Source organism: Hemicordylus capensis, chromosome 2, assembly GCF_027244095.1.
Source record: "Hemicordylus capensis ecotype Gifberg chromosome 2, rHemCap1.1.pri, whole genome shotgun sequence".
NCBI lineage: Eukaryota > Metazoa > Chordata > Lepidosauria > Squamata > Cordylidae > Hemicordylus > Hemicordylus capensis.
Window position 1 is genome coordinate 1,820,096 of NC_069658.1, and position 16,586 is coordinate 1,836,681.

General features: G+C 50.2%; 1 protein-coding gene across 8 annotated transcripts in view; it reads right to left on the bottom strand.

Annotated features, from left to right (window-relative positions):
- Window positions 1–6,279: 6,279 nt before the first annotated feature.
- CNTFR (ciliary neurotrophic factor receptor) overlaps window positions 6,280–16,586 on the bottom strand; it is a 448,395-nt gene continuing 438,088 nt past the window's right edge. For all 8 annotated transcript variants that reach the window (XM_053301733.1, XM_053301734.1, XM_053301732.1 and 5 more), the window contains 2 exons: window positions 13,640–13,784; window positions 6,280–7,448 (listed from right to left, as the gene is read on the bottom strand). In XM_053301733.1, coding sequence (XP_053157708.1) covers window position 7,448; window positions 13,640–13,784 — 146 coding nt within the window. In that variant the 3' untranslated portion in view covers window positions 6,280–7,447. The remainder of the gene's footprint in view (window positions 7,449–13,639; window positions 13,785–16,586) is intronic.

The window sequence follows — 16,586 nt, forward strand, 5'->3', positions numbered from 1 at the left end:
AACCCAATGGGACCGGCTCAATGCAGGGTGGCAGCAGGCAGTGGGGAATGCCTTCTTGCCCGGCATCCCAGCAGAAAGCCCCCTGCCGCTTCCTGCCCCCAACTGGACTTCTGATGGTGGAGAAACGTGGCGCCTCAGATGCTGACTGTGCTGGGTGGGCAAGAGTGCAAGGCACCCCTTTGGACCCCCAGCCCCACAATGATCGGGGGGGCTGGAGGTGACAAGCAGTGCCTCGGCCGTCTGGAACCTGAGGCACCCTGCATGCTCTGCTGCTGAGCCCCACCTGCATGGCCCCCCTAGACTAGAGTCGGCCCCCCTCAGAGGCCTCCGAGTCCGTGGGAAACAGGGTCATGGTCTAGATGGGCCTCCTAGGGCCTGATCCAGCAGGGCTCTTCTTATGCATTCTTGGTCCTCAAGCAGCTGCATCTCAGCCTAGCCTACCTCACAGAGTTGTTGTGAGAAGGGGCAGAGCCACAGCGCTGTGGCAATGCACACGCCTGGCATGCAGACAGTTCCCAGTCCGGTGCTCACTCTTGCCTGGGGAAAGGCCTCTCTCTTTTGGAGCTCTTGGAGATGTGCTGCCGGCCCAAGCAGCCCATCCTGGAGTAAATGGCCCAGAGGCCAGACTCAGCAGGTGGCAGTGCTGGCTTCGCATATGAGCAAACCCCTGAGCTTCCTGTAGGGTTAGGGTGGCTGGAAGAGACCGGAGACGGTTTCTGATGGCTCTCTCCTCTTTCATTTCTGAAAGCGTTATTGCAATAATGGGGTATGTTGTTATTATTTCAATAAATCATCTTGGGTTTTTAAAAATAATAATAGTGGGGTTTGATGGTGGGATCCAGATGTTTCAATAAATGAATACCAATCTGGCCAGATACACCTTGAGGGATACGGAGGGAAAGAGCGACAGAACTCCCCGGCCGGCCCTCCTCTGGCTTCCTCCTCCTCCTCCTCCTCCCGCCGGGCAGGGTCCGGGTTCCTTGCCAGGCATGGCTCCCCCTCAGCCCCTCCTGCCCGGAGCTCCACCCCCCTCTCCAGGCCAGGCCTAGCCAGGACGGTGGGCAACTAGTGACCCCCCCCCCAGCTCCACACAGCCTCTGGGTTCCGGGTTTCTGCTGCTCTGACCGGACTCTCCAGTCGTGGCGGGTGGGGAGAGGCAGCGGCCGCATGCAAGCTGGGGCTCTTGCCCTGCAAAGCCAGCACCAGGAAAGGGTCCTGGGGTGGGGGGTCCCGGCCCCTCTCGTGGCTTCTTGGCAAGGGGCTCCTGCTGTCCAGAGAGCCGGGTCACTCTCCAGGCCTTGGTGAGGGGCCACGGGTGGCGACAGCCCAGGGAACGCCACCGAGGGGGCCCTGGCAGGGGGCAGGCCTCAGTGCCCCCCTAAGCAGTGCTGGTGGGGGGGGAAGAGGCGCAATTCTCACCCAGACCCCCATTTGCAAATCCCTCCCCGGCTGCAATGGGGCTTACGAGCAGCCGGGAATGGAACATTCATGCTGGGCCCAGGGCTGGAGAGTTACTGGACCATTAAACCTTGAGTGTGTGCAGGCGGGAGGGGAGGGAGCACTGGGTGGGTGGGCGACCCCTGGGAAGTGCCCCTCGCCCCGCTCACACAGGCCTCGGTGTGCTGCCAGGATCCGGGAAGCAGAGCCTGCCTGCCTTGCTCTGGGGCGGAGGGAGGCACCGGACTGTGCAAAGGTCCTGGCTGTCGCTCCAGGCAAGTCTCCACCCCCCCGCCCCGTTTTCTCCCCCGCTTTCCTCCCACGGCTCATTCAGAAGATGTTGCTGTTGTTGAAAGGGTTCTCAAGACTTGGGTCCCCAGATGGTGTTGACCTTTGGCTGTTGTGGCTGGGGATGATGAGGGTTGTAGTCCAACATCATCTGGGGACCCAGGTTTGCTGCTGTGCCACAGGCAGCAGTTCAGCAGGTGACGTTTCCTCAGAGGGTTCTGCAGCTTAGCTCCAGCAGCTGTCTTGGCCCTGTGGGTCTATCTAGCCCAGTCTTGACTACTGTGACTGCCAGTGGCTATTGCGGATACCGGGAGGCCTGACAGACAGGGCTTCTTCTACCCCGAGTCTCCTTCGGGAGAGAGTGTGTGCGTTCACACACCAGCCAGGCTTACCCTGAAGGCCCTTCGAGATCCTTGGACCCACCACTGCACACACAAGTTGGGCGTTGTCTTGAGAAGTCTAGTTTATCTCTGATGTATTTCCGGGTTTTTAAAATGCTGGTTCTAAGCTACTTTTTCTGAAAATGCCAGAATAAATAGGGAGAGGCACTGACGAAGAATCATTAGCCAGATAAGAGGGATACTCTCTTTACAAATGCAGATGTCGGTCTTCAGTACTCCCCCCCCCCCCATTGGCTAGAAGGAAAACACAGAGGCAGGCCATGTGAACTTGCATCGAGACAAAACCCAAGAGCAGAGGGGAGGGGCTGCTTCCCTCAATGCCGCGAGTGTGATTCGAAGTGGCTTCGCTCAGCATTTACCCCGCAGCATGAAGCCAGGTGTGAATAACTCCCTGGTGGTCAATCGCACACCAGCATACTGACCGTCTGCAGCATTTCTCCCCCACCCCCCCACTATTTTTGTCAAAGCTTTCCTGGAATCGGATGCAAATTGTCTCCTTGTTCTCTGGACTTGGTTGCAGAGATCTTAATAAATTACATCTTGAATTGTTCCACTTTCCACCTGGATCATTTCCCTCTAATGCCTGGGCTGCAATCTGATACATTCTTTCGTGGGAGGAAGACCCCTACTCCCATTAAAGTTGACGGACCTGCTCCTGATGAGTAAACATGCATCAGCTGTACTGCCGAGACCACAAATTCACCCCCCCAACCCAAAACCTTAAATTGCTGCAATTTCAATTACTATGGGGAGAAAATAAGCTCTAGAGTGCAAACTGTTGGAGATGTTGCTCCAGTTGCGTCACCTCTTTGCGCCTCTTACCCTCGTGACCACTCGGGGCATCGGGAGCAGAGATAGTGAGGAAGGGTCTTCCTCTTCACCCCCTCTTGTTGTCTCTCTCTCCGCTTTGATGGGCAGACAGGTCTTCTCAGGGGTCTCTCCCTTCCTCCGCCTTTTTGCCCCCTGCTCGGCTGCATTCTCCATTAGCCATGAGCTTCTGTCTCTCCCTCTCTGCTCTGCATGATGATGATTTATTTAATTTATACCCCACCCTTCCAGTACACTACTGCTCAGGGCGGCTCACAACACTAATAAAATAGATAAAATATAAAGTTAAAAAGTAACAAAATTAAGGAAGTTAAAAGACCAAGCTAAAACCACATTTAAAATTACAAAATTTAGAAGTTGAAAACTAAGTATTATTAGTAAAAAACTAAAAACTGAGAACTAAATAACTAGATAGAAAGTGCAGGCACACAGGCTTTTCTACCCAAGTATGTAGCTTCCCCAATAAACCTTCCTTGCTTTTGAACCTTCCACGTCTGTCTCAAGATTCCTTTTCCTGCACTTGTCTGCTATAATTGGAGTAAACTAAACTTCTCCCCTCTAGGGTTGCCATGTTCCCCAGAATGTAGGGTAGTCGCTGGATTTTGGCTCTTCCACCCAGCTGCTAAATTCCACCTGTATTTACATGGATTTCAAATGCGCTGCCAGGATTGCCCTGATTTTACTCTGGATCCAGTCACATGGGAGAGCAGAGAAGAAGGGGGAAACATACAAATCTGTCAAATAAATAAAAATGCAAATTAGTGGTGGCATAATTTGCATAATATGCAAATTAGGCTGACCAGATTTGGGAAGCTTGAATATGGCAATCCTACGTCCCCTCCAGTCACCTTAAGTGGTGCAGCAGGGAAATACTTGACTAACAAGCAGAGGGTTGCCGGTTCAAATCCCCGCTGGTGCTATATCATGCAGCAGCGATCTAGGAAGATGCTGAAAGGCATCTCATACTGTACGAGAGGAGGCCATGGTCAACCCCTCCCGTATTCTACCAAAAGAAAACCACAGGGCTCTGTGGGCGCCAGGAGTTGAAATCGACTTGACGGCACACTTTACCTTACTCCCCTCCAACACAAACATGGCTTATATTTAAAAAACAAACCATAAGTGCTTGTGGGGGCAACTCAAGGGGAGCAGAGGAGGAGGAGGAGGGGCATTGGGTGTGGCAACCTGAACAAGAGGGCATGGGGGCTACTACTCAGCTGTCCTTGATGCTTTCTGACGCCTTGGCCAGAGGCTAGAATTACAGGAAATAATAATATAGAATAAAATAAATAAATAATAATATAGAATAAAATAAATAGCCAGGAGCAACTTGAATTGTGTGTGAAGTGCTCCCCAATAGCTCACAGGGACTTCAGGGTACATTTGGCTAGTCTGTATAATGCACACCTCCATTCCGGAGCAGATGAGAACGAAAAGCCGGGTGTGGAAAACTTCCTGGTTGCTGGTCAGAATGGCATGAAAACTGGATGCACAGAAGACCCTCGTGAGGTTCTGTGTGGCTCCAGGGCTGGATGGGGGGCACTGAGAGGGCGGTGGAATGTATGTGGGGAAGGTGCCAGGTTTAGAGCAGAATGGGAAATTAAGGGTGGGAGTTGCCAGAACCTAAGGGCTATACTTGTGGGTCAAATGGGCCGTAAACCAAAATTTGGCTTAAAATAAGCCAAATCTGGCAACGGCGTGGCTGAGGGGCACCGCACAGGTAGGGCGCACCGGGAATATGCCTTGCTGCCCTGTGGGCCAGTCTGATCCTGTGTGGCTCTACCTGACAAATGGCCAGCCTGCAGACAGCACGCTTCTTGGGTGGGGCAGAAAAGGGAGGAACCACCAGGGTTGATTTAAGTCAAACTGATTTAAAGCATTATTTAAATCGCTTCACAGAAGGATTTGATTTGAATGATTTAAATCACTAGTCAGGAAAATCATCATTTTCTAGATAAAGTACATTCTTGTTGTCTAATATACCCTTAATACATATTCTGGGATAGAATATGTGGGTTTCATTTTTAGAAGGTTGGTGCCCACTATAATATGTACACACTTCTCATAATGCTGCTTCATTCATTAGAATATCGGTGAGCACCCTTGGATATGTAAAAGGGTGATTGGTTAATCGCTCCTTTGTGGCCTGTGCGACACAGGGAAAGTGATTGCCATGAAACCTGCTTCAGGACTTCTCCAACCTTTGGGCTGCGGGGTCCGGGGTGGACGAATGCCTAGAAATATCCAGATCCTCTCTTACAGAAGGGGGGGCTGGCTTTGAAGGAACTGAGTGGGGCGTACCTGCCCATTCCCGAGCCAGGGTGTGTCTCCCAGTAGGGCGCTGGGTAGGACTTCAGAGTTCTGACCTGCTTCTATTGGCCCGCACTGTTCTCTAAGGGTGATTAATCACCTGCTGTTCCAGTCTGCCATGCCTGTGTAATAGTTAATAAAGTTGTGGCCCTTTTCATCCATATTAAGTCTACGTGTCTTCTTGAGCTGGGGTCTGGGGACAATGTTTAATTCTTGTTTTAAAATGTTTTTAAATTGTTAATTGTTGTGTTATTGTTTTTAATTTGTTTTAGCTTTTCATTGTTTTACAAGTTTGTTTTAATTGTAAACCGCCCTGAGCCATTTTTGGAAGGGCGGTATATAAATCAAATCAAATAAATAAATAAATAATAAATTCAGGCAACCACCAAGCCTTGCATTTTGTTATTGAACTGTGTGTATTTCGCACACATGCCTGTCTTACCCACTCGCTCTTCCCCTCTGTCTTTCTTCCCCTCCCTTTTTTCTTTCTCTCTCTCTCTCTCCCTTCCTGAGTTCTTGTTCATCTTGTTTCCTCATCTAATTCACACAACGGCAGCCTCCTTCTCCCGAAGGGGCTCTTCTTCCCTCACGAGACCTCTCTTCGCAGACCCCGGCCCACTATCCTTTTCTTTCTTTCTATCTATCTATCCTCTACAATCATCTTCCCACCAGTGTTGCATTCCCACTGACCTTAACCATCACAGGCCCCCCCGCATCTGCATATGGAATCCCCACTGCCCAATCAGGTGCTTCTGTTTGCAAACTCTTGCGAGAGCTGCTACACACGGGATTAGCTATGGGTATACCTTAGAGAATTAGATACAGAGATTATTTTTAAAACAACACATCGATTTTTATCAGCCCTGGGAGCCACCTAAGTTTCTGCCAGGAGGCGGAGCCCCCCTGTCTCATTAGGATGAGCCGATACTGGCCCCTGGAATCTGCACATCTGAATCAACAGATGACTCCTCAAGACTGCCAAGCTGGAGACTAAAGGAACAAACTCAGCCATTACCCAGGTCCAAAAACATTGTAATGAAATGGTCACATTTAATGGGCAACCTCTCTCCTGTGTATTTTTTCAGTGTGTGTGTGCATGTCTGTTTTTTTTTAGTTTTTTTTTAATATACATCTATAAAAAGTTCAAATACAGCATATTATCATTTGGAATAATAGGACATACGGTATAAATACTGCATTTTGAACCAGAGGGATAGAGAACAGGGAAGAGAGAGAGAACCGGGGCGTTACAAAACAGGACCTGGGCGGGGAGGAATGGAGACGTCTTGGGGGCCCTTCAGTTTAGCTACAGTTCCATTTTGTATACATCCCACTCCCCAATAATAAGACCAATACACAAACCCACAGGTTTCTTTGTATAAACGGAATGCACGCAGTTACAAACGGAGGGACGGGGTTGGGGTGGGAGGCGTGGTCCAGGCACACTTCCCTGGTTTCAGGCGAGACGCGGTGGTTTCAGGGAGCAGGTGCTACTGTTCATGGTTCCTCTTTAAAAACAGACACCCCCCCCCGAAGCACAAGTCTCCTGGCTGCCAATGTTTAATTGTGGGGGGGGGGGATGAGACACCCTGGATGCCTCCTCACCCTCTTTTCCTTGTTTTGCCTGGCCAAGGACTCAGCAGTTGGTTCTCTCACAGCTGTAAAGAGGAGTAGTAGCAGCAGCAGCAGCAGCAGCAGGAGGGGTGGCCTACAGCTCCCACCGGGCGGGTCCGTGGCCTCTCTTTCCTGTGCCGTTCTGCACACGCTTGTGTCCGGGAGTTGGCTGCCGGGTGCGAAGCAGGTTCAGCGGAGCATCTTTGGCATGGTGGTTTAGCTGTATGATCCGAACTCGAGGCCAGGACGGCTGGTGCTCCCCCTGCATCTCCCCTCCCCCTTCACCCCAGCAGGCCTGCCCCCCTCCCCGCCCTGCACCCACATCTTTCTATTTCCAGGAGGAGCTTCCCTCTGTCCTTCTTGAGGCTTCCTCAGTCCACCTCTCGGTGCAGGGAAGGCTGCGGGGAGGAGGAGGAGGCTGGGGCCTCTGGATCCCAGAGGGCTTGTCCTTCCAGGGTGTGAAGCAATGAAGAGAAACGTGACGTGTCCTTCAGACCATGTGCAAAACAGAAGCAAACACAGACGTTCTGGCAAGTTGGTGACCTTCTCAGCGGGGCTCCAAGGCCGAGTCTGCAGGGAAGGGGGGGCCAGAGAAGAAAGGGTGTGTGTGAAGAAGGGTCACCTTCTGGAAGGCGGCAGGTCTGGCTCTAGGGCAGGACACGGCAAACTCTTGGGCTTTCCTACAAGGAAAACTATTCTACAAAAGTAAACCAGCTTCAACCCTCTTTAGTGCTGAACTCCTATGCCTGCTTACTTGTGACTAGGCTCCACTGAACTCCGCGACTGCCATGACATGCAGTGTTACAGAGTCATAATCAGCGATGTGAGATGCAAATTCAGAAGGGCAGGCGCTCTCCATGACAGCCACTAGAGTCACACCCATCCTGGCAGCCACAACCCAAGGCTATGCCCATCCCAATGGCCACACACCTCTCTTGGATGCGATAATTTGGGGGGTTCTGTTACAAGAAGTCAAGGATCATGTAGACCAAGGGTGCACAACTCAAAACACCCCAGTGGGCTGGGACCAACTTGATTGTGGGGGCCGGGGTCAATTTTCAGTGCATTAATTATTATATTAATTCAATATAATATTGAATTCAAGAATGGCCCCTTGGTATACGGAGGAGTTGCAGGGGCTGAAGCGGTTGGGTAGGCGACTAGAGCGCAAGTGAAGGAGAACTCGGTTAGCATCTGACAGGATACAGCATGTGACCCATTTGAAGACTTATGTGATGGCGGTGTGTGCAGCAAAAAAGAGATTTTGGTCTGCATGCATTGCGACTGCAGGTTTGCGCTCAACAGAGCTGTCTCGGGTTGTGAGGAGTTTAGTCTCTGCTTCTTCTGTTTCAAATCAGTCCCTGAGGTCGTTCTGCTGTGATGCTTTTAATGGGTTCTTTGCAAACAAGAGCTCCTGTATTCGTGCTAACTTTGACTCCACTATTTTTGCAGGGTCTATGGAGGAGGTGTCCAGCGATCCTTCTTGCAGGATGAGATTGGATCAGTTTCAATCTGTGACTCCTGAGGATGTGGACAAACTGCTTGGGGCGGTGTGGCCTACCACCTGTTCTCTGGATCCTTGCCCGACTTGGCTGCTTCTATCTAGCAGGGAGATTGTTGGAGGTGGCCTAGTTAATAAAAATGCATCGCTGAGGGAGGGTAGGGTGCCCCCCTGCCTGAAGGAGGCAATGGTTAGACCGCTCTTAAATATGCCTTCCCTGGACCCCTTAGCGATGGATAGTTACAGGCCAATCTCCAATCTCCCTTGGTTGGGCAAGGTGATTGAGAGGGTGGTGGCCGACCAGCTCCAGGCAGTCTTGGAGAAAACTGATTATCTAGACCCATTTCACACTGGCTTTAGAGCAGGCTATGGGGTTGAGACAGCCTTGGTTGGCCTGATGGATGACCTTTACCGTGGAACTGACAGAGGGAGTGTGACTCTGCTGGTTCTTCTGGATCTCTCGGCAGCGTTCAATACCATCAACAATGGTATCCTTCTGGATCGCCTGGGGGAGTTGGGGATAGGGGGCACTGCTTTATAGTGGTTCCGCTTCCATCTCACAGGTAGATTCCAGATGGTGGAGCTTGGTGACAGTTGCTCCTCAAAATGGGAGCTGTTATATGGAGTCCCAGGGCTCCATTCTGTCACCAATGCTTTTCAATATCTACATGAAACTGCTAGGTGAGGTCATCATGAGATTTGGTGCTGGGTGTTATCAGTATGCTGATGACTCCCAAATCTACTTCTCCTTTTCATCTTCAGGAAATGGCACTCATTCTCTAAATGCCTGCTTATAGGCAGTAATGGGCTGGATGAGGGAGAATAGATTGAAGCTGAATCCAAGCGAGATGGAGGTGCTTATTGTGGGGGGCTCATCAAAATCTGAGGGGTAAGTTAGATTTTCCTGTGCTGGATGGAGTTACTCCCTTGGAAGGAGCAGGTGTGCAGCTTGGGAGTATTCTTGGACCCAGGCCTCACCCTGGTATCTCAGGTGGAGGCCATGGCCAGGAGTGCTTTCTATCAGCTCCGGCTGATTCGACAGCTGCACCCATTCCTTGAAGAGGATGACCTCAAAACAGTGGTGCATCAGTTGGTAACCTCCCGGCTTGACTATTGCAATGCGCTCTACGTGGGGCTGCCTTCGTACATAGTTAGTACCCCGGAAACTTCAGTTAGTTCAAAATGTGGCAGCCAGATTGGTCTCTGAGGCAATCCAGAGAGACCATATTATGCCTGTTTTGAAATAGTTGCACTGGCTGCTAATATGTTTCCAGGCAAAACACAAAGTGCAGGTTATTACCTTTAAAGCCTGAACAGTTTAGGTCCGAGTTATCATAGAAAGCACCTTCTTCTGCATGATCCCCACCGCATGTTAAGGTCATCTGAAGAGGTCTGTCTCCAGTTACCACCGGTTTGTCTGGTGGTGACTCAGAGGCGGGCCTTCTCTGTAGCTGCTCCTGAGCTATGGAATGCACTCCAGGCAGAAATCCATAATTTGAGTTCATTACTGTCTTTCAGGAGAGCCCTTAAAACCTATCTGTTTGGCCTGTACTTCCAGGGTTTTTAAACTACTGTAAACTGTTTTAAATGGTTTCCCAGGTTTCCCAGGGTTTTTAGCTGTTTGAATGTTTAATGTTGAGGCTTCTGCTTTTAACGGCCTCTCTCTATGAGCTTCATGCAACACCTCCAGCCATGCATGGGAAGAGGCTACATGCTCCAACCTTGCCCTTGGTGGGAGAGTTGGCCTTCCCACCTCCAAAGATGTTCTGGCAAATGGGAAGCTATCTCTACAATTCTGTCACCTGAATAAAGAAAAGCTGGCTGTGACATGGCTGTGGAGACCTTTGCTTCATGTATGATTAGGGAAACTTTACCAGTGCAAGGTTGCATTGCACAGGCAAGAGGCTTGCTGGCCTTCTCTTGATTGGTGGGTCATGAGCTGCCAAAATCTTCCTTCCCAATTGAGCATTTCTGGAAAAAGGAAGCCACATGTGTAACTTTTTAACCCTCTTTGGGTTGTACAGGTTTCTTTGGATATACTTTCCTTGGAATTGGTGGTGGCACACTTTCCCCCACAACCCGAGATGGTTTCTCACCAGGAAAAAGAACTGAAATGAATAAAGTTCCTTTCCTGCCACTCCTATCCTTCTCTTTGCAAGTGACTTGTTAATGCAAATGATCTTTCCTTCTACCTCTCCATGATCTGTCCCCTTTTTTCTTTGTTTCAGTAGCCATGAGTAGTTTGTTTGTAACCCCCTCCAGAAAAGAGAGCACATTCCTCTTTTAGAGGGGTGATAGTTCTGCAAGTTCTCATGGCATTCCTTATTGCCTGTAATGTTAAATATTTGATAGTGCAATTGTCTCCCCGCCCCAAGAAGAGCAGAGCCTCCTCCTCCTTGTTGCATTTGATGTCCTTTCATTTGAATGACACCAGTATGCCTCAGTTTTATAGACAACTACCTGATTTGGGTGACACGCTCTTTTCCATGCCTAGTATGTCCTGTTGACCAGCGCAGGGAATTTCACATGCCCTTTTCTCTAGACTACAGGCTTATATCATTGTTTTTACTACAGACATGACTCAAACATTGAGCTGCTATCAGTACAGTGCTGTAATCCACCCACCCCCGAGCTGCCTGAAACCAAATGCCCAGCCAAGAGTTTGCAGTCTGGATGGATTGGAGACTGTTCACTACCTTCTATTTTGTAGTAAAATAAATGGTTCCTATGAGCCCCTGGTGGCGCAGTGGTAAAACTGCTGCCCTGTAACCAGAAGGTTGCAAGTTCAATCCTGACCAGGGGCTCAAGGTTGACTCAGCCTTCCATCCTTCCGAGGTCGGTAAAATGAGTACCCAGAAATGTTGGGGGTGATATGCTAAATCATTGTAAACCGCTTAGAGAGCTCCGGCTATAGAGCGGTATAGAAATGTAAGTGCTATTGCTATTGCTATTGCTAATTGGTTTTATTCTGTTTTTATAGTTTTGATTTTAATTGTTAACTGGTTTTAATTGTTTTTATCCTGTTGTAAAGCACCCTGAGTCATTCTGGAAGGGCAGTATATAAATCGAATGAATAAATAAATAAATATTACAATTAATTAACCATATTAATAAGAGCAATGATCAGCAGTACTTGTGGATCCTGATGATTGTAGCCAAAGATTATTTTAACTAAAGATAGTGGCTGGGAAATCGGACCTGTCCCTCTTCAGTTAGTGAATCAGTGTGTTGATTTATTTATTTATTACATTTTATATCCCTCTCTTCCTCCAAGGAGCCCAGAGTGGTGTACTACATACTTGAATTTCTCTTTCACAACAGCCCTGTGAAGTAGGCTAGGCTGAGAGAGAAGTGACTGGCCCAGAGTCACCCAGCTAGTTTCATGGCTGAATGGGGATTTGAACTCGGGTCTCCCTGGTCCTAGTCCAGCACTCTAGCCACTACACCACGCTGTTTCAGGGGGCACCCCCTCTCATTTTTTAAAGGATGTCCTGACACTTGTCCACCATAAGACTTCCATGCTGATGGTCTCAGGTTCAATCCCTGGCAGCATCTCCAGGGAGGGCTGGGAAAGAATTCTGCCTGAAAGCATGGAGAGCCGCTGCCAGTCAGTGTAAGCAATACTGAGCTAGGTGGACCAAGGGTTTGACTCAGTATAAAGCAGCTTCCTATGTCCCTAAAATAGGAAGAAGAATGGTAATAAATGACTGGAATATCAAGAGCAGCACATGATTTCCATGTAGAAAGCCAAAGGCTTTGCATCCCTGCTGAGACCCTGGAGGGAAGAAAGTTCCGGGACTGCATCCCTGCCCATCCATCCCTGGAGCGCGACACCACGGAGCATAATGCTGCTCAGGGGTTGCTGTGGCCTCTGAAGGCAGCTCTGATGCGAGCTCCAACGCTACGCAACAAGCTATCGCTTCCCTCACTGCCTCTCCAAGAAGCGGAAAGAAGCCCCACCTGCCACCCAGAAAGGTGGGAAGACCACCTGCTTCACCTGAAGATGAGGAAGAAGAAGATAGAAAAGAATAGGCGTAGTTTGCTCTTTATGTCATGGAGGCATGTTTTAGGGAATCACCGAGAATAACGCTAATTATACTCAATTCTTCCCTAAAACATGGCTATGTTAAGACACTATTAACTTAATGTGGTGCTATAGTGGTTGCCCCATTGCTGCGAATGGGGAAACCTACAGAAGTCCGGCTTCTGCTCTTGCCTCTCCTGAACAGAGTTGGGACTGACATAGGAATCCACAGCCGCCACCCTGGCACACAGTGTGACAGCACCACAATGCTGCACAGCACATCCATCTGTGGGAGCAACTTCTGCATCACCATGCGTAGGGGTGGGCAGTGCACGAAGCCCTGCGTCATGCTAGGAAAGGCGGCAGGTCTCGATTGCCTAGTTCCTGGCATCCTTACCCAACGCTGAAATCCCCCAGATCTTTCGGGGAAGCCATGAGACTGCCGAGCAGTTTTCAACCAGGTTTAAGTTCACAGTGCGGGTATGTCTGACCAACTGCTTTGGGGGCTTCACATCGTTGCAATTCCTGCTGGAAAGCCACACCTATCAGAATGCTCCTTCAGTCTTGCTGGTTGGACCTTCGGCTGTTTTTCTGGCTGCTTTCCCACACACGTTTGCAGCGTGCAGGAAAGCAGGTGGACGGCGATCTCTCTGCGACTAGTTTACAGTTTTAAAGTTCTAAGTTGCTAAGCGTTTTTGCCTGTGTTTTAAATTTTTGTTTTGTTTTAATGTTTTAATGGCTGTTGTGTTTTTAGGTTGTGAACCGCCCAGAGATTTATATATGGGGCGGTATGAACATGTGCTGGATGGCTGGATGGATGGAAGAGGTAGCCATGCTCAGCACAAAAAGCTGGAAAAGAGAAACTGCCCACAGATGGTGGTGGCGGGGAGCTCTGGCAGAGTGTGGGGGGCACTCAAAGGAAGGCACTCGCCTGGGATGACCGGAAGAGAGTCAGAGGTCCCCAGGGGACAGAAGGCACAGACGAAAACATGCTTGCCACCCCGCAACAGGGTTTCTCTTAATGGTGCTGAGCAAGGAGCAGGTGATGGACCAGTGGGAGCAGTGGCCTGAGGGCAGGAGGCAGCTCTTGCTCTCTTCTTGCTCAGCCTCGCAGCACTTCATGCCCCTTCTGCTAATCGACTTTGGCACCCCTCACTCAGGCTTCGCCTTTGCCCCCCCCAGCCCTGTCACGAGGAGCAGGGGCCCCACTTGGGGGAGGGGAGCCCTGATACTCACTAAATAAAGTGAATGCTGAATGCCACCCACAGGAGACCCGCCACACAGGGAAGTGCCACGGCTCCGTCACTGCTCCGCTCCTCCGGGTCGTAGATCCGGGTCGTGGGGGGCACCATAAATGCTGACGTGGTGGAGGTCGTCGTTTCTGTCAGAAAGGGGCAGAAGAAAGAAGACTGTGAAGACGCAGCACGCGCACACACACACACACACACACACACACACACACACACACACGGGGCAGTTTGCTGTCGGCTCTTCCCTGCCTCTCACTTCATTCATTCACGGTGCAAGAGCTTTTCCTCCCCAACTTCTTAAGCAGGGTGAGGACCCAGCTGGCCAAGAACATTTCTCCTCACCACCATTTTTTAAAAGAAGGTAAGGAACTTTAAGCTCACACTAGACCTGGTTGGAAAATATGGTTCAACAGCTGCAGCTGACAGGCATTCAGCGCTACTGGCTACCTGGATAGTTTTAATGGGCGTGTGTGGAAGAAAAGGTCTGCATCCACCTGTGTGCACTTCCATGCTTGTGTCCATGAGTCAAGAGGGATCATCACTCCTGGGCGCTTTCCAGTTAGCCGTTCAACAGCAGCAAAATGCTTCTGTTCAAGCCAATCTCAGTCAAAACGTAAACAGCAAAATGCCCAGCAGGGGGAGCATTCTTGCGAAAATGAACAACCCGAAATACCTGCAACGTCTTTACGCCGGATATACGACGTCATAGCACTATATCGCCGCAATTTAATTTGAAACAAGGCATTAATTTGAAATCACATTAATTTGAAATGTGAATGGCAGCCTGCTGTCAGCGTCGGGACTGCGGTGTCACAACGCAGGAAGTGTGGAAGTACACTTCAGAGATATGCCCTGACCCTGTTGCAGGGTCTAATCTGGAAACTGCCTGGGTGGGACTCCTAGAGGCTCCAGAGAGAGGGCAGAAGCCCCAAGGAGGCCAAGTCCTGTGTACAACATGCTTTTAAAAGACACCCCAGTCCAGCCCCAGAAGAGGAGCAGGGACTGGACTGCAGGCAGGGCCCCTGGTAAATATGCACTGTTGAAGCATATGGTGATGAGGGCAATGCAATCTGCACGAGCTCAGAGGAGCTCTCTTCTTTCTAATGAACTCGCACATCTTAGAATTCAAAATCAGTCCACAGGCTAGAAATGGAGCTGGTAGTCAGGCAAGGTCTGATGGTCAGACTTTGGATCCCCCATTCATCTGTGATTCAGCATTCTGGTCTCACTCTGCCTATCAACTCCTATCAGATATTGCCAGGATTTGGGCTCAGTGCTGGAAAATGCCTGCATGAGACAACTTGTTGTGTGGGTCTCAGTGGAGCAGCAAGGATGCTGGGGGCCCCTGCCCAGCCTGCCGCCAGCTGGACGTTAGCAAACAGGGCCATGCCCCCCATCTGAAAGTAAAATTTGGCCAGCCAGTGACGCATTTGCAGCCAGGCCGGGATGGCTTCCCCCTGCTTATAAAAGCAGGGAGAGGCATCAAGCTGGGAGTCCAGCGCTGGCTGAAACTTCTCAAAAACTGAGCCGACAGATGCAGGGACATGGGTAGGGCCCCAGGCGTGGCCCCTGCAGCATGGCAGCCGGGTTGTTTGAACTGCTTCACACAATGGACACTACGCCTTGGGTGTGTCTTCATGCACAGCACAGCTCCTGAACAGTTGCCAAGATCAGCTGCCCCAACGGGCCATTTGGGCTGGTGGAGATCAGTGTGGGAATGGAATCCATGGCCAAATAAGTGTCTGGACTTGGAAGCCCTGTAGTGAAGGCCCAGGTTGAGAAACAAGCCTTGGGCCACAATCCCTCAGGTAGTTCTCCTTCTCTTGCACAGCTCCTGTTCATTTAATGGTAGCTCATGAAGGAGATCCTCTATGATTCAGAGGTTAGCAAGCAACCCTTCCTAGAGAGCTGTGCTCCATACCAGACAAGGAGAAATGCCAATGGAAGGTCTCTGGGCTTCCATTTTGCAACAAGGGCTCCTGTGCCTTTTTGAAAAGGCTTTGAGACTGTGCAGGTGTGTACACACACATACACACTAGGGGTGTGCAGATCGATCGAAGGGTGTGCAGATTGTTTAGAATCTCTTCTAAAGTTCTAAAAAGAGCCAGCATGGTGTAGTGGGTAGAGATTTGGACTGGGACTGGGGAGACTCCAGTTCAAATCCCCAGTCAGCCATGAAGCTGGGTGACTCTGGGCCAGTCACTTCTCTCTCAGCCTAACCTACCTCACAGGGTTGTTGTGAGGGTAAACACAACCATATCCACCGCTCTGGGCTCCTTGGAGGAAGATATAAATGTAAAACAAACAAACAAACAAACAAACAAACAAACAAACAAACAAACAAATAAATAAAGCCCCTCCCCCGCCAAGCTTCCAGCTTCCCTTGAGTAAGCAACAGGGGTGGTGGCCAGAAAGGTCTTTAGTTCCAGACTCCAAAATTACCTAGGTGCACCTCTGCATGAGGAGGGGGGAAAGACCACCTTACCCGAGAAAGGGAAGTGCCTTCGTGCTAGATGCAAATCTGAGGGGACGGCACACCAGTGCTCACAAGTACACCTTTCATGAGGTTTGTTGTGTGCGGGGGTCGGGAGTGGTGAGAGAATGGAAGAGGACCCATTTGCAATGTGACCAGTGTGAGAGGGAGAAATTGGGTTGTTTCCCCCATGAACTCCCCCCACCCCCCAAGTCCTGCTGTGCTGCCCCATCGTGACAGGGGGGTGGTGGTTCTGGGGAGGGATGAGGTATACTCCCAGTAGGGTCACCCAAAGCACGAAGGTCATCCCAGCTGCCCAGCTAAAGCAAGCAGGCACCTCTATTGGGCAGCAGCGATATAGGAAGGTGCTGGAGGTGGACGATCATTTCAGTGATGACGACAAAGGCATCATTTCAGACTGCTCAGGAGAAGGCAATGGCAAACCACTCCTGTATTTTAC